Source organism: Chlorocebus sabaeus, chromosome 20 (assembly GCF_047675955.1).
Source record: "Chlorocebus sabaeus isolate Y175 chromosome 20, mChlSab1.0.hap1, whole genome shotgun sequence".
In the NCBI taxonomy this organism is placed as follows: Eukaryota; Metazoa; Chordata; class Mammalia; order Primates; family Cercopithecidae; genus Chlorocebus; species Chlorocebus sabaeus.
The window spans coordinates 121956384-121979038 of NC_132923.1; the positions used below are offsets into that span (position 1 = coordinate 121956384).

Genomic DNA, 22655 nt, shown 5'->3' on the forward strand with positions numbered 1-22655 from the left:
GCCCATGGGATCCCTTTTCTGGCAGTCCAGAAAAATACCCTTAAAGCCCTCCCTTTCTTAGGATGTAGAGCACCTTTCAAGGTTCTGGCTTAATATGGGCGTTGTAGATTTTGCTAGCTCAGCTTGCAAAGGCCCGAGGTCTGACTTCTCATTTCCTGCACCTGTTAACTCTCCACACCGATGGAGGTGTTTATCCTCAGGAGTTCCTGGCTTCCTCATTTGCTTATACTTTGGTTATAGCTAGCTCTGCCTATGGTGTGTGTATGTTCCTTTGGGACTACTTACTTAAAAAAATTGGGTGTCTTCCAGCAATCTCATTACTGGGTATATACTCAAAAGAAAATAAATCATTCTACCAAAAAGACACATGCATTTGTGAGTTCATTACTGTGCTGTTCACTATAGCAAAGACATGGAATCAGCCCAGGTGCCCATCAGTGGTCGGTAGATTGGATAAGGAAAATGTGGTATATATACATTATGGAATACTATGCAGCCACAAAAAAGAATGAGATTGTGTCCTCTGCAGCAACATGGATGGAGCTGGAGGCCATAATCCTAAGCAAATTAACTCAGGAACATAAAACTAAATACTGCATGTTCTCACTTAGAAGTGGGAGCTAAGCATTAAGCACACATAGACATAAATATACAGGGACAATAGACCCTGTGGACTCCTAGAGATTGCGGGAGCAAGTGGGTTAAAAAACTACCCATCAGGGCCGGATGGTGGCTCATACCTGTAATCCCAGCACTTTGGGAGGCTGAGGTGGGCAGATCACGAGGTCAGGAGATCGAGACCATCCTGGCTAACACAGTGAAACCCCGTCTCCACTAAAAATATAAAAAAAAGTAGCTGGGTGGCATGCACCTGTAGTCCCAGCTACTCGGGAGGCTGAGGCAGGAGAATTGCTTGAACCCAGTAGGCAGAGGTTGCAGTGAACCGAGATCATGCCACTGTACTCCAGCCTGGGTGATAGAGCGACACGCCATCTCAAAGAAAGAAAAAAGAAAAAAGTACTCAGCAGGTAGTATACTCACTAACAGTGTGTGGCAGGAGCCATACGCCAAACCTCGACGTCATGCAATGTTCCCATGTACAAATCTGCACACGTGCCCACTGTGTCTAAAATAAAAGTTGAAACTAAAAAAAATGCTAGTAGTTTGGGGGCTAGAAGTAGCTAGAAATCAAATTAATCTTCATGTCTGCATTAGAAATGTCTTATAGAAGAGAGTTATAGTTTTTAATATAAACTAATTCCTTCTCTATGGAAAAAAATTGGAGTTTATAATGGAGTTTTTTTGAAACATACAGCACAAAAGTAGGGAAAAGAGTATAGTTAACCCCATGTACCCATAATCCAGCTTCAATACTTATCCAATCTTGTTTTATCGCTTTTTTCTTCCTTTTTGATTAACTTCCTTTTGGATCAACTTAAAATGCACTGTGTCATTTCATACATAAATACTTCCTAACTAAAAGGAGCTTCCCCCGCTTTAAGATATTATTTTCCCCCATGACATGATCACACTAACAATACTAGGACAGTTCCTGAATATCATCGAACATCCATCCATGCTCACATTTTCTTGATTCCCTAAGAGATGTCGTTATATTGATAATTTGTTGACATCGGGATCTAGACACCATCCACACATTGTGTTTGGTTGTTATGTCTTTGAAATATTTTTATTCCATGACAGCATCCCCTACCGTCTTAATACCACGGATCTGTTGGAGAAACTGGGTGTTTTGTCCTATAGAATATTCATACCCTAGATTTGACTGATTGCTTCTTCATAGTTTCAGTTAGCTTATTCCTCTCTTCCCCATGTTTCCTGCAAACTAAGAGTTAAATCTTGAGGCCCGATGAGATTCGGTCTTGCTGTTGTCAAGAACACCCCACAGGCAGGCTGTGTGTTCCTCCTCTGACACATCGTGAACGTATAACATCTTGGTTGGCCCATTTTTAATGATGCCAAGATGGCTCAGTAGGATCAGTGCTGATAGGATGATCTGTCCATCATAAAGTTCCCATCAAATTTTTCTCCAGTGACTTTTAATTTTTATTTTTAATTTTTTTTTGAGACAGAGTTTTGCTCCAATGTCCAGGCTGGAGTGCAGTGGCAAGATCTCGCCTCACTGCAACCTCCACCTCCTGGGTTCAAGCGATCCTCACACCTCAGCCTCCCAAGTAGCTGGGACTACAGGTGCACACCACCACGCCTGGCTAACTTCTTAACTTTTAGTAGAGACAGGGTTTCACCGTGTTGGCCAGGCTGGTCTCAAACTCCTGACCTCAAGTGATCCTCCTGCCTTGGCCTCCCAAATTGCTGGGATTACAGGCATGAGCCACCAGGTCCAGCCAGTTTTTATTTTTAATTGCGGTAAAATACACATAACGTACAATTTACCATGTGAACCATTTTTAGCGTACAGTCCAGTAGTGTTAAGTACGTTTACATCATTGTGCAACCAACCTCCAGAACTTTTCCGTCTTGCAAAACTGAAACTCTGTACCCACCAACACTAGTTCTGTAATTCCCCTTCCTCCCAGGCCCTGAGAAATATTGTACTTTCTGTTTCTATGAGTTTGGCTATTCGAGATACTTCATATAAGTGGCATCACACAGTATGTGTGTTTGTGACTAGCTCATTTCACTCTGCATAGTGTCCTCAAGGTTCATCATGTTGTAGCATGTGCCAGAATTTCCATCTGTTTTAAGGCTGAATGATGTTTCATCGTATGTGTAGACCATATTTTGTTTGTCCATTCATTCATCAATGGATCCTTGGGCTTATCAACTTTTTTTGGTTTTTTTTTTTTTTTTTTTTTTTTTTTTGAATTGAATCTCCCTTTGTCACCCAGGCTGGAGTGCAGTAGCAAGATCTCGGCTCACTGCAACCTCCACCTCCCAGGTTCAGGCAGTTCTCCTGCCTCAGTCTCCCGAGTAACTGGGACTACAGGCAAGTGCCACTATGCCCGGCTCCTTTTTGTATTTTTACTAGAGATGGGGTTCACAATGTTGGCAAGGCTGGTCTTGAACCCCTGACCTCAAGTGATCCTCCTGCCTCAGCCTCCCAAAGTGTTGGGATTACCAGTGTGAGCCACTGCGCCCAGTCTCATCAACTTTTTACCTAATAGTTTTAGCACGCTTTAAGGATCATTTGTTGGCAAGGCTGGTCTCGAACCCCTGACCTCAAGTGATCCTCCTGCCTCGTCCTCCCAAAGTGTTGGATTACTGGTGTGAGCCACTGTGCCCAGCCTCATCAACTTTTTACCTGATAGTTTTATCATTCTTTGAGGATCATTCCCTAGCTCCATTCTTTCCTTTGAGGTTGCAGAATAGTGATCTTTCTGATATTCCTTTGTTAATTATTGCTAGATTCTTCTTCATCAATCATTAATGAATTTTCTTCATCAACTATTATTATTTTTGAGACAAGGTCTCACTCTGTTGCCCAGGCTGGAGTGCAGTGGTGCTATCGTGGCTCACGGCAGCCTCAACCTCCTGAGCTCAAGCGATCCCTCCGTCTCAGCCTCCCAAGTAGCTGGGACCACAGGGACACACCACCACCCTCAGCTAACTTTTAAACTTGTTGTAGAGATGGGGTTTCTCTATGTTGCTCAGACTGATTTCAAACTCCTTAGCTCAAGCATCCTCCAGCCTAGGCCTCTCAAAGTGCTGAGATTACAGGCATGAGCCACTACGCCAGGCCAATGTTATGTTTACCATAAAATACAGTTTGTTCAGGAAAGGCAGAATAAATGATGGATTCTTTCCTTGTATGTATCAATATTCATAGTAACAAGCAACTTTCCAAAGTGACCAATGAGTTTTTAAAAGTATCGTCAGGAATGTTTGATTTGGAATTATGTGGTTGTGTTTCCATCCACTGAAGTCACCATTTGGTTTGATGCTCACATGGTGCCACCTCGGGGGGTACATTTGGGTTGGCTCCTGTGTTGTTTGCTTTTCTAGGTGGAAAAAACTCAATATTTCGTTATAATCATCTGTGTTTGTGAAGCATTAGTGTGGTCTTTAGGCAAACATCTTTTTACTCGGTTTTTCTTTCCTGTCCAAGGAAGCTGAGCGAGATGAACTCTAGAACCATCTCTCCTTAAAATTCTACTTTTGGTAGCCTTTTGTAGCATATAATTTAACTCACTTGATTCTCCCGGTCTTGTGGCCCAATGCAATAATCAACATTTCGTTTTTCAAACATGGAAGTTGCTACTCAGATGACAGTCTTTTTTCCTACTTCTCCATACTACATTCTTCCCCCGACCCCCCGCAGCCAGTAGACCTAAAGCTACAGTTTGTACAGTTTTTAACCCTGGGTATTTTGCCCCCTGACCCAGGCCCCCAGAAGACTTTTGACAATGCTTCGGGACATTTTCGATTGCCACACCTGGGCAGTGCTTCTGGCATCTAGTGGTAGAGGCTAGGGATGCTGTAAACTTCCTATAAGGAACAGAGCAGCCTTCCACCTCCCCATGACTTGCCCAATGTCAATGTTACCCAGCCCAAAATGCCAACAGTGCCAAGGTTCAGAAACCCAGAGTTGAAGTAATACACAGAGATAAAATCATATTCCATTTAATTCAGTGTTTATTCAATGGAGGGGTGTATGATAATGTACACATCTATGAAACTGACCACACAGGAAGTAGGAGCATGGGATAGTCTGCCTTCAACGTACGCTTAGGACTTAGTCAGTGGTGTTCTTCTCCTCCCCCTCCCGCTCTGGTCTTATTCCTGGTTCCTACTTTGCCCCGTGAGACCTTTCTATTACTGGCCTAAGGAAAGATTAGTGGATGATTTTTACTACTTTCAGCCATTGGAAAAATTTTAGGCATTAAAACTTTTTTAACTGGAAAAATAAACATCAAAATCAAGGTTTATTCCAAATAGCAGCTAGAATGTTTATCCTGATTTCTCCTTGCCAATTTTTTTTTTTTTTTTTTTTTTGAGACCCGGTCTCACTCTGCCACCAAGGCTGGAGTGCAGTGGCACAGTCTCGGTTCACTGAAACCTCCAACTCCTGGGTTCAAGTAATTCTCCTGCCTCAGCCTCCCAAGTAGTTGGGATTACAGGCACACACCACCACACCCAGCTCATTTTTGTATTTTTAGTAGAGATGGGGTTTCATCATGTTGGCCAGACTGGTCTCAAACTCCTGACCTCAAGTGATCTGCTCACCTCAGCCTTCCAAAGTTCTGGGATTACAGGCGTGAGCCACCACGCCCAACTCCTCCTTGCCATTTTCATTGATTCAATGGATGTTTTAAATAAACTTAGGATTACCTATTAAAGTCAATAAAATTATTGCCCTCATATGCCCCAACTTCTATAAAATGTGTATTCCTATTTCCTTTTCTCTACTGCATTTGTGCTGATTAAAACAAAAACAAAAACGAAAACAAAAAACCCAGTTGGTGCTAAATGAATGTACCGTTTGTAACTTCTAGGATGGCATGCCCCTTCCTGTTCAAAAAGTCAATTGGTGAATTAGTACTTTGAATCTGATTTTTTTTTTTTTTCTTTTGAGACGGAGTCTCTCACTCTGTCACCCAGGCTGGAGTGCAGTGGTGCTGTCTTGGCTCACTGCAAGCTCTGTCTCCCGGGTTCATGTCATTCTCCTGCCTCAGCCTCCTGAGTAGCTGGGATTACAGGCACGGGCCACCACACCTGGGTAATTTTTGTATTTTTAGTAGAGACGGGGTTTCACCATGCTGGCCAGGCTGGTCTGGAACTCCTGACCTCGTGATCTACCTGACTCAGCCTCCCAAAGTGCTGGGATTACAGGCATGAGCCACCACGCCCAGCCTGAATCTGATTTTTAAAAGGTAACTAATTTGTCAGAAACCAAAAATGCAGCTTTCTCTCTCTCTTTTGGTTTAATTGTGAAAGCTGCAGCAATAACGTGAGGTGGGGCACGTATTCACTGGCTTATGTCGAGTATTTATACAATTTCTGTTATGAACACACATACTTGACTTGTCATACTTTCTCTAAAAAGTAAAATAAAAGTCTTGCTATCATGTTATTCCACTCTTTATCTCTCTTTTATGCTTTGTTAAAATAGATGCCAATGATTTTTCTCGACTAGATAGAATCACAAGGATACATTCTGAAATAAGACATCTTGAGAATAAATACTAAGAATATTTTCTTCTTCTTAAAGTTCCTGCACAACTCCTAAATTTTACAAAGTATTAAGCCCACGGGTGTGATGACTTATGCCTATAATCCCAGCACTTTGGGAGGCTGAGGCGGGCGGATCACTTGAGGCTAGGAGTTCAAGACCACCCTGGCCAACATGGCGAAACTCCATCTCTACTAAAAATAGAAAAAGTAGCCAGGTGTAGAAGCAGGAGCCTGTAATCCCAACTACTCAGGAGGCTGAAGCATGAGAATCGCTCAAGCCCGGGAGGTGGAGGTTGCGGTGAGCTGAGATTGCATCACTGCCCTCCAGCCTGGGCGACAGAGCAAGACTCTCCATCTCAAAAACACAAACAAAAACAAAAAAAGAAGAAAAGAAAAGAAAAAGAAAAAAACTCCAGAAAACAAAGTACTAAGCCTAGCTTATCTCTCAGAATCATGCTGTAGTAGCTGATACTGTTTTTCTGATAAGATTTATAACCCAGAAAAAGTCACGCTATAATTTTTGCTTCTGAAACTGTATTCCAGTTGTTTTATTTTGTTACGTACCTTTCATTGGTTTTAAGTATGCTTTTTCAATAGTCCAAAATTTCTCAGAGTCTATTTGAGTTCGTAAGTATGATACCATTATCTTTCCCACACCCTTTATATTACAGTTGCTACGTATCAGGTTTTTAATGAACAGATGTTGGGCTGAGAATGGATGGAGAAAAGGAGAAAGGAAGAGAAATGCATGTATACCATAACATGGAGAATTAGATTTATAGTTCTGGGATGGGGGAAGGGCAGAAAAACAGTCTTGACAGGTTTTTAAAAGAAAAATGATAAGCAATGCAAGGATGACTGTTTCTTGCTTTTTTTTGACGAGGTCCACACTGAGTGGCCAGGCTGTATGATTGCAGTCCCCGTGTCCAAGAGCATCTAGGAGAGGGCTTCTCAACCTCCACACTAGTGACATTTGGGGCAGGATAATTCTCTGCTGTGGGGACTGTCCCAGGCGTTGTAGGAGGGTTAGCAGGATCCCTGGCCTACTAGATGCCAGTAGCCTCTCCCCGACCACTGCCACATTGCCAAATGCTGCCCAGAAGCAAAATCAGTCCTGGTGGAGAGTCCCTGACCTAAGGTGAAACAGAGAGTTCTGGTGTTGGTGCAACTGTTTAACAGCCTTCCTGGGAGCGGAGAATGTTTCATTGCACATGTTGCATCTGGGGGTTGGTTGGTTTGTATGGATGTGTGTTCCATCTGATTGCCTTCCTGGAATGTGCAGAGTTCCAGGGGCTGCGTGTCCCCTGGGGCACTGGTGTGGAGGAAACACACGTAGCAGGCAGCCTGGTTGGCCCTGAGGAAACCTTTGTTTTCAAGGCCTCTTGTGTAGGGATGTGTGTTCTCTGCAGTGGCTTTTCTCTACGGTTGCATCCACATATTGTTTTTTCGTCTGTCTCTCGGGGTCTTTTCCTCCCTCTCCTGGCCAGCCTCTCCACAGTATCTGAAGACAACTAGTATCTGACTTCTCCATCCATTATTGGAGAATCTGAGATTGATGTGTTGCAGCTCACTGTCACATCTCAGCTTCAGGCATTCCCAGACATCATTTCCTAGATGCATTGCTACCAAGAGACAGGGACACAGCTTTCTCCCGTTAGCCTGCTGTGAAGGTACTTCTCAATGAGCTGGAGGTGACTCGAAAACCACCCCAGAGGGCAAACTGTCATCCACACAGATGGCAAAAGCTCGGGGAAGCATCCACTCCTCTTCATGGTGGGGACTGTCACGAGGGGTGCAAGCCTCCTTTCATAGGTACTTCCCAATGATTGGGGCGGGGGCGGTGGACCCAGGAAGATCTGCAGTGGGTCTGAGAGCTGGGAGGCCCCAGGCACCTGTGTCTGGCTTATCCTGGATCTATGGTCTTGACCACCTCCTGCAAATTGTCAGGTGATGGGGTGATCTTAGTGGCTTGCCTTAGCTGGTTATCTGTGATCTGAACGCCACACAGTGAGAAGGCTAACAGATACTTTTTTTTTTGAGATGGAGTCTTGCTCTGTCGCCCAGGTTAGAGTGCAGTGGTGCGATCTCAGCTCACTGCAAGCTCCGCCTCCAGGGTTCACGCCATTGTCCTGCCTCAGCCTCCTGAGTAGCTGGGACTACAGGCGCCTGCCACCACGCCCGGCTAATTTTTTGTATTTTTAATAGAGACAGGGTTTCACCATGTTTGCCAGGATGGTCTCTATCTCCTGACCTTGTGATCCACCCGCCTCGGCCTCCCAAAGTGCTGGGATTACAGGCGTGAGCCACTGCGGACTCTGGACAAGTATCTTGTCTTCCCTGGACCCATTTCTTTCTGCTGTAGAAGGACTGTGTCTGGCTCAATCATCATTCCCTGTTGTGTGTTCTGGGAATGCTGGCCATGGAAAAAGGTTTGTGGGGAAAAAGGGCCTGTGTTACATTGGTTGGGCAGCTGTTACGTCCTGCAGTACCTCCTTTCAGATTTATAATGCGCATGAGTATATCAGAGGTTTTCCAGAATTCGCTGCACCCAGACGCCCATGGGGCTTACTGCCTACTTTTCTCCAGTGTTACCCCCCAGAGGCTCTTCCTGATCACCCTGAAGGTGAGCCCCTCTCACCTCCTGTTCTTCACCTTGCTTTATTTTTCTTCTCATTTTCTGACATTATACTGTATACATATTTTTCATCCTCTGTTCTGGCTCCATCCAGAATGTCACCTCTGTGTCAGCAAGAACTTGGTCCATTTTTTTTTTCTTGCAGCGTTATGCAGAGCACCTGGTACATAATAGGTGCTGTCACTTTCCATCTCAGCTTCAGCCATTCTTGTACATCATTTCCGGGGCCAGCTGCATTGCTGCAAAGAGACAAGCACACAGCTTTCTCCTGCTGGCTGGTAGGTGCACAGCAAAAATGTGTTGAATGTATAGACTTTGTTTAACTCAGGGATTTCCAGATGGATCTGATTAGGGACCTTTTCCACACCCACGCGTTAAAATCCAGCGGAACGCACTTGAGGAATCGCCAGGAAATCAGAAGTCCTGACAGCTGTGGCCTCCTGAGATTCATTGTCTAAGACGAGCTGCTCCCTTCTGAATGTGCTGACAACATGGCGTCAGACTGAAAACCAAACCAAATGGACTGACTTGACCGCTGTCCATGACGGGGGACCCAAGCCCTGGGCCGGGCTGACCCCGGGGGCTGCCTCAGTTGGCCTTCGTTACGCGGCCCGGCTGCTGTTTCCCCGAAGCCGGCTTTCTGTGAAGATGCCGCACAGACTTCTGGCGTTTGGTGAATTTTCTCTGAACACACTTGTAGAAGTGAGTGTGAGGCTTATGCCGGGAGAAGCACTTAGATCTCAGGTCAGTTTTCTCTCCGACTGTGGCTTTGTCACAGCTGCACTGCCCTTCCTCCCTCCCTTCCTTCCCTCCCTTCCCTCCTTCCCTCCCTTCCTACCTTCCCTCCATCCCTCCCTCCCTCCCTTCCTCCCTCCCTCCCTCCCTCCATCCCTCCCTCCCTCCCTTCCTCCCTCCCTCCCTCCCTCCTTCCCTCCCTCCCTCCCTCCTTCCCTCCCTCCCTCCTTCCCTCCCTCCCCTCCTTCCCTTCCTTCCTTTCCTCCTTCCCTCCCTCCCTCCCTTCCCTCCTTCCCTCCCTCCCTCCCTCCCTTCCCTCCTTCCCTCCCTCCCTCCCTTCCCTCCTTCCCTCCCTCCCTCCCTTCCCTCCTTCCCTCCCTCCCTCCCTTCCCTCCTTCCCTTCCTTCCCTTCCTCCTTCCCTCCCTCCCTTCCCTCCTTCCCTCCCTCCCTTCCCTCCTTCCCTTCCTTCCCTTCCTCCTTCCCTCCCTCCCTTCCCTCCTTCCCTCCCTCCCTTCCCTCCCTTCCCTCCTTCCCTCTCTCCCTCCCTTCCCTCCTTCCCTCCCACCCTCCCTCCCTCCCTTCCCTCCTTCCCTCCCACCCTCCCTCCCTCCCTTCCCTCCTTCCCTCCCTCCCTCCCTTCCCTCCTTCCCTCCCTCCCTCCCTTCCCTCCTTCCCTCCCTCCTTCCTTCCCTCCCTCCCTTTTTTTGAGACACAGTTTCACTCTGCCTTCTAGGCTGGACTGGAGTGACGCAATCTCGGCTCACTGTAACCTCCGCCTCCCTGATTCAAGTGATTCTCGTGCCTCAGCCTCCCGAGTAGCTGGGATTACAGGCACATGCCGCCACACCTGGCTAAATTTTGCATTTTTAGTAGACACGGGGTTTCGCCATGTTGGCCAGGCTGGTCTTGTACTCCTGACCTCAAGTGATCCGCCCACCTTGGCCTTCCAAACTGCTGGGATTAAAGGCATGAGCCGCCATGCCCGGCCCCCTCGCTTTCTCTGTGCCAGGTGCAGCGGCGGCACTTTACCTGTGTTGGTCTCAGGTACTCATCACAAAATGAGGAACTTCCATTTTGCTGGTGAAGAGATCGAGGCTCAGATGGGAAGCCTTTCTCCCACCCTCCGTGCTTGCAGACATAACAGCGGCTGTCCTTTTGTAACTCCACACGGGAATATGCCGCACGGTTTGTCCTAGGAGCTAAATGGTCCTTGTCAGGGCCTTTAGAACAAGAAATAAGTCCATTAATCCTCAGAAGGGCTTTTCGTGTACTGCCTTTTAGAGCCTATGGTTCAGTTGATCCACACATTTCCAGCGATACAGCCACATCCCATTTTCAGTATCTCAGGATGTTTGTGGATTGATTTCGGCTTTGCCATCTCATGCTTGTCCATGCAGAAGTGAGTCGTTTCAGGACATGTGGCTTCGGATGACAGGAGCCCACTCCAACTTGCTTAAGAAAGATAGGTATTATTGAAAGCAGACTGCTGCATTGTGTATACCCAAATGTCACAGTGTGTGGCCAGGCTCCCCAACCAGGAACTGCAAAGCAGCAAATCTGTCTTTCTGTGGAGGGCTGTTTCCTCCGTGCCCTTCTGCTTCCTCCATCTCTTCCTGCAGGACTGGCTTTCTCTGTATATGTGGCTACCCTGCAGCTTTCAAATGTATTGCACCCAGTTCAACTAGTCAGTCCAAAATGATCACCCAAAGGTGACTGTCACCCAAGGCCACAGGATGTGCTTTGGGAAGCAGTGCCCAAGCGTGAATCTTTCCCATGAAGAGTAGGCTTTAGCTTCACTGCTGTATCCTGGAGCCTAGAGCAGTACCTGGCATCTAACAGGCGCTCAGTAAGCATTTGTGGAAATGGATGGGTCCAGCTGGTTCAGCTGCACTCCCCAGGCAGTGGTCTACACTGCAGTCACAGTCATGCTCCAGTCTTGTGCCTTAATCACCTGCCTGTGGCTCCCCTTCACCAGAACTGCAACCAGTCAGAGGAAAGGAAAAATCAAAATCGAAGTTAGCTGGAGTACCAACTGTGGGCCCAGCACTGTGGACAATGGAAAGGCAGTTCTGTCCTCAAGGATTTCAGTTAAATTCAAGATCAAAGCTGGCCGGGCGCAGTGGCTCACGCCTGTAATCCCAGCACTTTGGGAGGCCAAGTCGGGTGGATCACTTGAGGTCAGGAGTTTGAGACCAGCCTGACCAACATGGTGAGATGCCGTCTCTACTAAGAATACAAAATTAGCTGGGTGTGGTAACACATGCCTGTAATCCCAGCTACTTGGGAGGCTGAGGCAGGAGAATCACTTGAACCCAGGAGGCAGAGGTTGCAGTGAGCCAATATTGCACCATTGCACTCCAGCCTGGGCAACAAGAGTGAAACGCCGTCTCGGGGCCGGGCGCGGTGGCTCAAGCCTGTAATCTCAGCACTTTGGGAGGCCGAGACAGGCGGATCACGAGGTCAGGAGATCGAGACTATCCTGGCTAACATGGTGAAACCCTGTCTCCACTAAAAAAAATACAAAAAACTAGCCGGGCGAGGTGGCGGGCGCCTGTAGTCCCAGCTACTCGGGAGGCTGAGGCAGGAGAATGGTGTGAACCCGGGAGGCGGAGCTTGCGGTGAGCTGAGATCCGGCCACTGCACTCCAGCCTGGGCCACAGAGCGAGACTCCGTCTCAAAAAAAAAAAAAAAAAAAAGAGTGAAACGCCGTCTCAAAAAAAAAAAAAAAAAAAGATCAAAGCTAAAGAAGGAAATTGACTGGGGGACACCATCTCAGTACAGTTGGGCTTCCCAAGGACCAAGGACCAGAAAGTCACCAGGAGGCAGCAGTCTCTGAGGCTCATTTTTCATGGCTGTGTATTTGAACAGTTAGCTCCATTCTCTCTCTGCAGAGTGACTTCTCCTGCTTCACTTGTCTGTGACCCACCCTGCCAGCCCCCAGACAGTCATCTAACCTCTGAGACCACGTCACTCAGAACTGACCTCTCGATCCCAAGCTGGGCTCCTGGGAAAGACTTGCCTAGCCAAACTCAGTTTCTGATTGGTTCTCCCTGGGTGGATACATACCTCAGATCCAATCAGCTGTGACCTGAGAGTATGGAGGTCACATGATCCCAGCAAGGTGCTGAGATCTGTCCTCTTGAGTAGGGTGGGAGTGGTGAGTGGGACTTTAAAAAACTAGAATTCATTCAGATTTCTTCTTGCTGCTGTTTCATAGCCCTGGGGCCATGTGGCTTGCATTTCCCCCATCTTTGTGCTCTTATATTTAATTTAGGGACAAAAAAATGATTGGAAGGAAAGAAAAGAACTAGAGTCTTCTGGTTCTTAGCTTCTCTTTTTTTTCCTCTCCTTCCTTCCCTTCTCTTTCCCTTCCTTTTCCCTTCCCTTTCCCATCCCTTCCCTTTCCCTCCCCCGCTCCCTTCCTTCCTTCCACTCTCCCTCCCTCTTTCCCTCCCTCCTTCCCTCCCTGCTTTCCTTCCCTCCCTTCCTTCCTTCCCCCTTCTATTTATCTTCCTTCTATCCTTCTTCCTTTTTTTCCTTTCTTCTTTTCTTTTCTAGTCCAAGGAGAAAGAGAGAGTCTTGAGGATGATAATGATAGCTCTGAATCAATAAACAAACAGGACAAATGTGCTTTGGGGAATTTTGACTGAAGGTGCCCTCCTGTTTTGACAGGTGGTTTTAACTCAATACTGCACAGAACTTCCTTGCCTCGAGGCACTATTTAGGACTCCAAACCTGTGGTTAAGGTTTCTAGCTAACATTCTTTCTGCCTTCATTTTAGAAAGAGGTGAGTCTATGCTTTATATTGTGTATACCACAGTCCATTATAATCCTCTGAATAATATGAATAATTTTCTGCTTGATCATTTCCACACATACAAGCAGGAGTCCTAAATGCTATTTCCATTGCGCTCCTCTCTGTGGGAAGAGTCATGAAGTGTTGAGGCCAAAGGGAGGCTGATCTCTAGTGAGTTGAAGATTGAGCTCTGTCTTGGTTTCCTATGAACTCTCTAATAAATTATTACAAACTTGGTGTCCAATAACAACAGAGACTTGTTCTCTCACAGTTCTGGAGGCCAGAAGCCCAAAATCATATTAACTGGCCTGAAATCAAGGTGTCAGCAGGGGGCTGCATCCTTCAGGGGCTCTAGGGGAGAATGCATCTTGCTTCTTCCTGATTCTGGTGTCTGCTGGCCTTCCTGGACTTGTAGATTCATCACTCCCATCTCTGCCTTTGGGATCACATTGCCTCCCCTCTTCTGTGTATATACTCTCCCCCTCTTTTGCTTGTGAGGACATTTGTGGTTGGCATTAAGGGCCCACCTGGCAAACCCAGGACAATCCCATCATCTTCAATCCTGTAATTAATTTAATCACACCTGCAAAAACTTTACCTTACAAGGTAATATTCACTGGTTCCAGGGATTAGGGTCTGATACCTTTAGGAACCCCCAATCAGCCCACCCAAGCCTCACAACTCCTTCTCCCCCATGGAGGGTCTAGACTCGGGAGACACCCCAAAAAGTGTCTACCAGAAGCCAGATTGAGAGCTCTTCCAGAAAGTCATTTTTCAACTCATCTGGGTCCTTACTCTTCTCTTCTATTTTCCTCCCATTTATCCTCTGGTTGGGAAGAAGCACAGAAAGTAACAGGAAAGCAAGCCCAGCCCAGAGACATGAGACGCAAAGAGCCACGGGTCGGCTCAGGACTGAGCCGGGGAATGGACCAGGCCTCTGGGTGTCCCATGCCACAAAGCCAATCCCAACATCTCACCTTTTAATAATGCATTGCATAAGGAAAGTGAAAGTGTCAAACTTTACTCACTGCTGCCAATCTTGACATAAGAAGGTGACTTGGTGCCTGTCATCCCTTCCCTGTCCACCGGAGCTTGTTAGGAAAACATCTGGGCCTGGGAATTACTCTTCCAACCAGGTTTGACACACAGACTCCTCAGCAGGCTGGCTCCATGCCCACCAATAGCAGGAAGGCTTCCTTTGGACTTGGGTCTGTTTTCCCAGACACTCACTCCACGGTCAAGACCCTGACCCAGAGGTCTCCATTCCCCTCCTATGTCCCATCTTCAACAGTGTGCGATCCCCTGGGCATTTCTTATTCATTGCACTGTTTTTCTGGGCTGCACAGACTCACTTTCCTCCTCCAGGGGGACATGCTCACCCACCCCCAACACTTACATAGCCTGTCAGTTCTGTGGGCAGAGGACAAGCTGCACTGAGCTCCCTCCTGGGCCAGTTCTCAGGAGAGGGAGATAGGAAGGATGCCTAGACAGGTAGAAAGCTGCTGTTCAAACAACCAGAACTTTATTATGGACACATGGGTTGACAGGGCCAACCTCTGAACTTGAGAAGTGCAAGTCTTCATTCAAAGTCTGGAAAAGCTCTTTACACTGAGCTGTATGGGGGTGTGTAACTCAGGCCTTGGAGCCAGGCAACCTGGGCTCAAACCCCAGCTCTGCCGCTTACTAGCAGTGTGACACAGGGCACTTACATTAACCTAAAGCCTCTGTGAACTGACCTGCAGAATGGCATTATTACAAGACTTGGGTCCAGGACGAAATGGGGTGATGTGTGAAATGCTTAGCACAACACTGGGCATAAGTATTCAGTACATATTAGCTATTATTATTGCCATTTTTCCCTAAGAAAGTCAGCATTGGAAGAGCTGCTAAAGTAACTCAGCACCCAAATGTACCACATATAAAATATTTTATTATAAAAAGCTCCATTGCATGGCATTTCAAAAAGAACAGAACATTTCCTACAGTTTTCCTTTTTTTTTTTTTTGCTGTTACACAGAAGAGACTAGTTAAGTATACCAATTAAGACTATTATGCATCACATGCCTAAGTTCATCAGGCCTTAAGCCCTCAAAGAACGACAGCATCAGGGGCTCTGCGAGAGCAGCCACCTGAGCTTCACCGCTTAGTTCACAAAATAGCCCTGTGTCCTTTCTACAAAGCCAGGTCCTATTTCCTACCCACAGTTCAGGACTCCAGCGTAGACAGCAAACACAAAACTTGTTTCCTTTTTGAAACAAAACAGTCCTATTAGAAGCAAAACAAACAACCACAATCTAAACCAGCCACGAGGAACCCTTTCCTAGCTGGAAAGGAGAATGTGCCGCCTGTGATTCGGAGCGAAGAGGATGGGGAGATGCCTGTGCCACACGCTTGAATGTGGTCCACAGATTCACCAGCTCCAAGGCAGCATCTCCTTCCAAAGCACCTGCAGCAGGAGGCTGTGTGGGGCAACAAAGTCACTCCTGATACAGAGAATCCCCCCACCATCCAAATGGCTCCGTGCACAGCTGGCCCCTCCGCTTCTCAACCGTGGCTCACGTGGCTTTGTGAGAGTCTTGGGGGCGAAAGGTGTGAGAGACAGGAGGGAGCGTGGCTCAAGTGGGGCCATTCAATCGGGCGGCCGGGTGTCGGGGGCCTTCTCCTGGACTTCATCATACTGCGGTGGAGGAGTCAAAGGCTCTATCGAGGGAGGAGGGATGTTTTTGTCCGGGAGGTTGATCCTAAAGTCTTTGAGGTGAAGCTTTTCAGATTTAATCCTTCGAACTTTCAGCGGTTTCAGTCGTTTGGCCAACTTAGAGTTCTGCCTGTCAGGGGGGTTCCCAGGGCTGGCCTCCACATCTGCCCTGGTGGATGTGGGGGTGGTCTCGTCAAGCCCCGTCAGTGACTCATAGGACGGGAGAGAGATGCTCAGCCTTGGGTTCCGCTCCTCTCCCCTTGCTTCTGAGTAGTTTGTGTTCATCACTTCCTCGTAGCTGGGGACATAGTACCTTGAGGCAGCCTCCTCCTCCTCCTCTTCCTCCTGACTGCAAGACAGACAGGGGGAGTGTTAGCCTGCACAAAAGTCATTCAAAATCCCAAAGAGATGGGCTCCAAAGAGTCCACACACAGCAGCCTTGTAAATAACAAATGGGTCTTAGAGGCAATAAAAGCGAACACTGCAAGTGTTTACTATGAGCTGGGCTCTCTTCTAAGTGCTTTAACAAATATGAAGCAATTTCAGACTCCTAACAACACTATGAGTTAAGTGCTATTCATGCAGGACAGGTGAGTCCCCAAACTGGGGCTTAGCTTGGAGGGATCTTAGCTTTATCCAGGAAGGAATTCAAGGGTGAGCCAGTGATGTTAGACCACATCCTTTTTGGTTGTTTTTTTTTTTTTTGAGACAGAGTCTTGCTCTGTCGCCCAGACTAGAGTGCAGTGGCACGATCTCAGTTCACTGCAAGCTCCGCCTCCCAGGTTCACACCATTCTCCTGCCTCAGCCTCCCAAGTAGCTGGGACTACAGGCACCCGCCACCACGCCTGGCTAATTTTTTGTATTTTTAGTAGAGATGGGGTTTCACCGTGTTAGCCAGAATGGTCTCTATCTCCTGACCTCGTGATCCACCTGCCTCGGCCCCCCAAAGTGCTGGGATTACAGGTGCGAGCCACCGCGCCCGGCAGACCACAATTCTTTATTGAAGGGCACTACTCCTTGTGGAGCAGGGCTAACTCATAGGCAGTACACCCAGAGTCGGCCACATAGGGGCTCTTGGAAATTGTATGTATACCCACTTTTAGTCACATGCAAATTAAGGGGTGGGTTAATGCAAATTGAGGAGCAAGCTATTTAGAACTTCCTAGGAAAGGTCACTTCTGGGTCGTTACCATGGAAAGGGATGGTGACTGCCGGGTCATTGTCATGGCAATTGTATACTGTCATGGCACCGGTGAGAGTGTCCCATGCTGATGAGCAATGAGAGCAGCCAGGGATCACCCTTATTGCTGTTTGCTGGCTTTGGCTAGTTTTTTTTTTTTTAACCTTATCTCATCTGGACCACATCCTGTTTTGGTCAGCAGGGTTATGACCAGAAAACAAGTCCTGCCTGTTTTCTATCTCACTATTACTTTACCCAATTTATAGATGGACTGAGATACATCAAGATTAAGTGACTTGGTCAGACCTTTAGGAAATGGGAGGGTAGGAAGTGAACACTATACTCTCAACTACTCCACCATGTTTTATCTGGGCGTTAAACCTCCTTTGCCTTATTTAAGCCTTTCCCACTTAGCGACATGCTGGGTGAGCTATTCCAGTGCTCAGCTGGGTCCTTTGGCCAAAGGCAACACAAAAATGTACAAAGCTGCAACCAACTTTCAGCAAAATGGTTGTTCCCAGGTAGAGAAAGAATAGCTGAAATATAACATTTATGTGTGTCTCAAATTATTCTGTCATTTTGTCTTCCAAGTTTATCCCGAGACTCAAAAAGATCAGGTCCTCTCAGCCTTATTCTCATTTGACTGTTGAAAGAGAAAACCAAAAAGTCAGGATATTTTCTACACATTTGTCAGAATTAACGCCACCAGCCACTTTTCAGGACCCTATACTTGAACTTGTGGCGTGATCATGGCCAACATCAGAAACCTCAAAGTCTGCCTTGGTTTTCCTCCCACCCTCCTTTGGGAATGAACTCAAATGTGCTCACAGCTAGGGTGGGGAATGATGAGTGATTGATATTCCTGCTTTGTTCTTTTCTATATTTCTCAAGTTTTCTAGAATAAGCACGTGTGATGGTTAATTTTAGGTGTCAACTTGACTGGCCATGGTTGCCCGGATTAAACATTGTGAGAGTGAGGGTGTTTCTGGAAGATATTAGCATTCAGCTCAGTGGGCTCTGTAAGGCAGATTCCCCTCCGCAGTGTGGTGGCACCATCCAACCCACGGAGGTCCTAGATAGACCAAAAGTCAGAGCAAGCAGGAATTTGACTCATTTCTCCCTACCTCGCTGCTTGAGCGGGGACATTTCATTTCATCTTCTCCTGCTCTCAGCCTAGGATTTATACCCTCACCTCCCCTCGTTCTCAGTCAGACCTTCAAACTCAGAATGAATTATACCCATTGCTTTCCTGGGTCTGCAGCTTACAGATGGCACAGTGTGGGACTTTTTGGCTTCCATAATCCCGGGAACCAATTCCTCATAATAAATTTCCATTAAAAATATATACAGATATCGGCCGGGCGCGGTGGCTCAAGCCTGTAATTCCAGCACTTTGGGAGGCCGAGACGGGTGGATCACGAGGTCAGGAGATCGAGACCATCCTGGCTAACACGGTGAAACCCCGTCTCTACTAAAAAATACAAAAAAACTAGCCGGGTGAGGTGGCGGGCGCCTGTAGTCCCAGCTACTCGGGAGGCTGAGGCAGGAGAATGGCGTGAACCCAGGAGGCGGAGCTTGCAGTGAGCTGAGATCCGGCCACTGCACTCCAGCCTGGGCGACAGAGCGAGACTCCGTCTCAAAAAAAAAAAAAAAAAAAAAAAAAAAAAATATATATATATATATAGATATCCCCCTGGTTCTGTGTCTCCTGGAGAACTCTGGCCAATACAGCATGTATTATCTTATCGGAAAATGAGTTTAATTTGGGAATTGTATTTATACCCATTTACACCCGCTTTCAATTACCTGCAAAAGTAAGAAGTGGGTTAATGCAAATTGAAGGGCAAGTTATTTAGAACATTCTAGGAAAGGGACGGTAACTTCCAGGTCATTCCCATGGAAAGGGGTGGTAACTGGTAACATTGGAGGGCAGAAATCACTTCAATATAATGAGATTTTCTTTTTTCTTCTGGTGTACACCCACAAGTGGCATTGCTGAATCATTTGGTAGCTCTATTTTGAGTTTTTTGAAGAACCTCTAAACTTCTCCATAGTGGTTGCACTGATTTCCATTCCCACCATTAAGGTACAAGGGTTTCCTTTAATCCATATTAAATTAAGAACAATTCCCTTCCCACTATAAAGATAAGAAATGCTTGTAGAAAATTCAAACAACACAGAAACATCTAATGAAGAAAAGAAAAACATCCCGAATCCTTCTACCTAGAGGCAAACCACTGTAACATTCTGGTGTATACCCTTCCTATCCCTCTCCAGTCCCACAGCCACAACATTTGATGGGACCAGAACCTGACCAAAGATGCTGTATTACATCCTCCTGTTCTCACTGTTGTGAATATGGTCCCACATTAACAAATATAGATCAACAGTGGCTGCATACAACTCCACTGAATAGGTACATCATCATTTAACTCGGTAGGTGGTTTTTTAGGTTGTTTCTAAGTTTTTGTTATCCTAAACAATGATCTGATAAATATACTGGTACAAACCCTTTTGCACTTGTGGGACTGTCTCCCAGGGGTAAACTCTTATAAATAGAATCAATATGCACATCTTCAGTACTGCCCCTTATGATGAAACTCTTGAGAAAGTTTCTGTCAGTCAACATTTCATCAGCAATCCATCTTCCCTACAACTCTCCAACAGTAGGGGCTGTCTATCTTGATCAATATGACAGGCAAAAAATAAAAATAAAAAAAGAAAAGACATCCTTTTGCTTGCATTGCATGGCTAATGAAGTTGAACATCTATTGGTTGAACATCTATGGAATATTTGTAACCTTTGTCTGTTTCCCATTGGCATATTCATCTTACATATTCATTTGTGAGAGCTCTTTTTATAATAGGGATATCAACTATTGTCATATGTTCCCCAAGGTATCACTTATCTTTTAAATTTGTTGGTGGCATTTTTGCTCAAATGGAAAATTGCTTCCCAGCCATTTCAAATTAAAGCATACACACAGCATGCTGGGGTGAAGGGACAAGAAAATGTGCTGGCCACCCCAAGCCTTCTTCAGTGACCCTGGGCAGGTCAAAATGTTGGTTTGCTTAAGAGTAATGGCCTCCAGCTCTATCCAAGTTGCTGCAAAAGACATTTTTTTTTTCTTTTTTTTTTTTTTTGAGACCGAGTCTCCACTTTGTCGCCCAGGCTGGAGTGCATTGGCGCTATCTCAGCTCACGGCAACCTCCACTCCCCCGGGTTCAAGCGATTCTCATGCCTCAGCGTCCCAAGTAGCTAGGACTACAGGCATGTGCCACCACGCCCAGCTAATTGTTGTATTCTTAGTAGAGACGGGGTTTCACCATGTTGGCCAGGCTGGTCTCAAACTCCTGACCTCAAGTGATTCACCCGCCTTGGCCTCCCAAAGTTCTGGGATTACAGGAGTGAGCCACTGCACCTGGCCCAAAAGACAGTAGTTTGTTCCTTTTTATGGCTGAATAGTATTCCATTATGTAAAAATATTGTAATAAATTTTTTAAAAAATCTTGGTTTACCTGTAATCCATTTGTGCCATGCTGTTTGGGAAGCTCTGGTAGAAAAGTCTAAAGTTATTTGTAAAATGATAAACTGTTTTGACAGAGCCTTCATGGGGGAACATGGGACAATAAAGCCTTGTAGATGACAGTCTTTTCACTACGGAAAAGTGTGAGCATGTGCGTGCATGCGTGTGTGCCCATCCCAGATCCGGGAAGGGAAGGGGACAGTCGGGCCTCACCTGTCTTCCTCCTGGGCATGAGGCCCAGCGCCTGTCGGGTGCTGGACGTGGGCCAGATCCTCGCCCTGCTGCTGCTTCCTCTTGTCCCTGATACTCAGGCAGATGGAAAGCAGCAGCAGCATCACCCCGGCCCCGACCAGCACGTAGGCCACGGAGAAGGTCTTGCTCTTGAGGATGCCGCCACCCACCTCGGTCTTGTTGCTGCCCTGAGCTGTTGGCTTTTCAGCCGCGCTGAAGCCAGGTACCAGGTTCCACATGGCCATGATCACCCCAAGGACCAGCATCCCCAGGCCGATGGCGGTCAGTGCATAGTGCGAGCCGTTGGCCTTGGACTGGGCCATCATGTCAGTGGGAAGAGGGCGAGGCCCAGTTCCAAGAAAGAAAATAAATATATAAAAAGCGGTAGTCACAACAAAAACCCCTTAAATGGACTCCACAAAATCTCTCGCCCCACACTAGAAAAATATCAGCTGAACTCCTGCGGGATGGTTCCAAGCAATCGCGAGACCTCCCGTGTGGATGGCTGTGGCGGAAGGGCCTGGAAGGAAAGCAGAAAGAGCAGAGAGGACCATCAGTTCCGATTCCAGACACTTTGTGAACGTGGCGGCTCTGCTCTTGAAGGAGTTAAGCAGCAGCACCGAGCACGCCGGCTCTGGCTGGGCTTCGCCTTTGATGCATTCCAGATGTCTTACGTGCTCAGGCTCCTCGTGCCAGGCTGCAAGAAGGGAGGCCGCCCCCGCTACTCCCTGAAAAGGAAAAGCCAGACCTTTCCCTGCAGGAGGCCAGAAAGGTTGGAGCTCAGGTCATTAAAACATTGTGTGGAATTTAATGAAGTGCAGTAAAATCTCAGCTCTTGCTGGAGGCTGCTAGGAGAGTGAGCGATGGGATGAATGGGCTACAATCGATGGTTGTAACAGACTCACCTGGGGGACAGGGCCTCAGCTAATGGTATGACCAGGCCAAACAGCCTACTGTCATCTGTTCACCACCCTCAATGGCTCCCTATTTCCTGCAGGAGAAAATCCAGCTTCTTAGAATGATGCTGCTCATGGTGGCTTTAGCCTGGCTCCTTCCTCTCCTACTTCATGTCTCAGCCTGCCTTTCTTTGCACTACCGGCCCCCAACCACCCTCCAGAACTTCCACATTTCTCTGGTCACCCGCAGCTCAGATGACCCTTTCATGTGCTCCCCAAAGCCTCCAGCAACCACTGTGGTGAGTCTCTTCCCATGACCACATCATCATCATCTCTAAGCCTGGCACACAGCAGGGACCCAAAAAATGTTTGCAGAGTTCACTCCTGTAATCCCAGCACTTGGGGAGGCCAAGGCGGACGGATCACGAGGTCAAGAGATCAAGACCATCCTGACCAACATGGTAAAACCCCGTCTCTACTAAAAATACAAAAAAAAAAAAAAAAAAAAAATTAGCTAGGTGCTGTGGCACGTGCCAGTAATCCCAGCTGCTTGGGAGGCTGAGGCAGGAGAATTGCTTGAACCTGGGAGGTGGAGGTTGCAGTGAGCCGAGATTGTGCCACTGCACTCCAGCCTGGGCGACAGAGCAAGAGTCCGTCTCAAAAAATAAAAAAATGTTTGCAGAGTCAATGTTGGATGAAATGAATAGAGGCCACATGAAGCCACGGAGCAAGACAAGCTTCTCTGAAGCCACATCGAGTTCTCCCTTTGTTAAAGGTGACAGAGGCCTGCACATTCTTCCTTTTA

General features: G+C 47.1%; 1 protein-coding gene across 3 annotated transcripts in view; it reads right to left on the bottom strand.

Annotated features, from left to right (window-relative positions):
• Nucleotides 1-15305: 15305 nt before the first annotated feature.
• TMEM51 (transmembrane protein 51) overlaps nt 15306-22655 on the bottom strand; it is a 71453-nt gene continuing 64103 nt past the window's right edge. For all 3 annotated transcript variants that reach the window (XM_007980465.3, XM_007980464.3, XM_073007823.1), the window contains exons 3-4: nt 20937-21474; nt 15306-16364 (exon numbers count right to left, since the gene is read on the bottom strand). In XM_007980465.3, the coding sequence (XP_007978656.1) occupies nt 15950-16364; nt 20937-21280 (759 nt within the window). In that variant the 5' untranslated portion in view covers nt 21281-21474 and the 3' untranslated portion in view covers nt 15306-15949. The remainder of the gene's footprint in view (nt 16365-20936; nt 21475-22655) is intronic.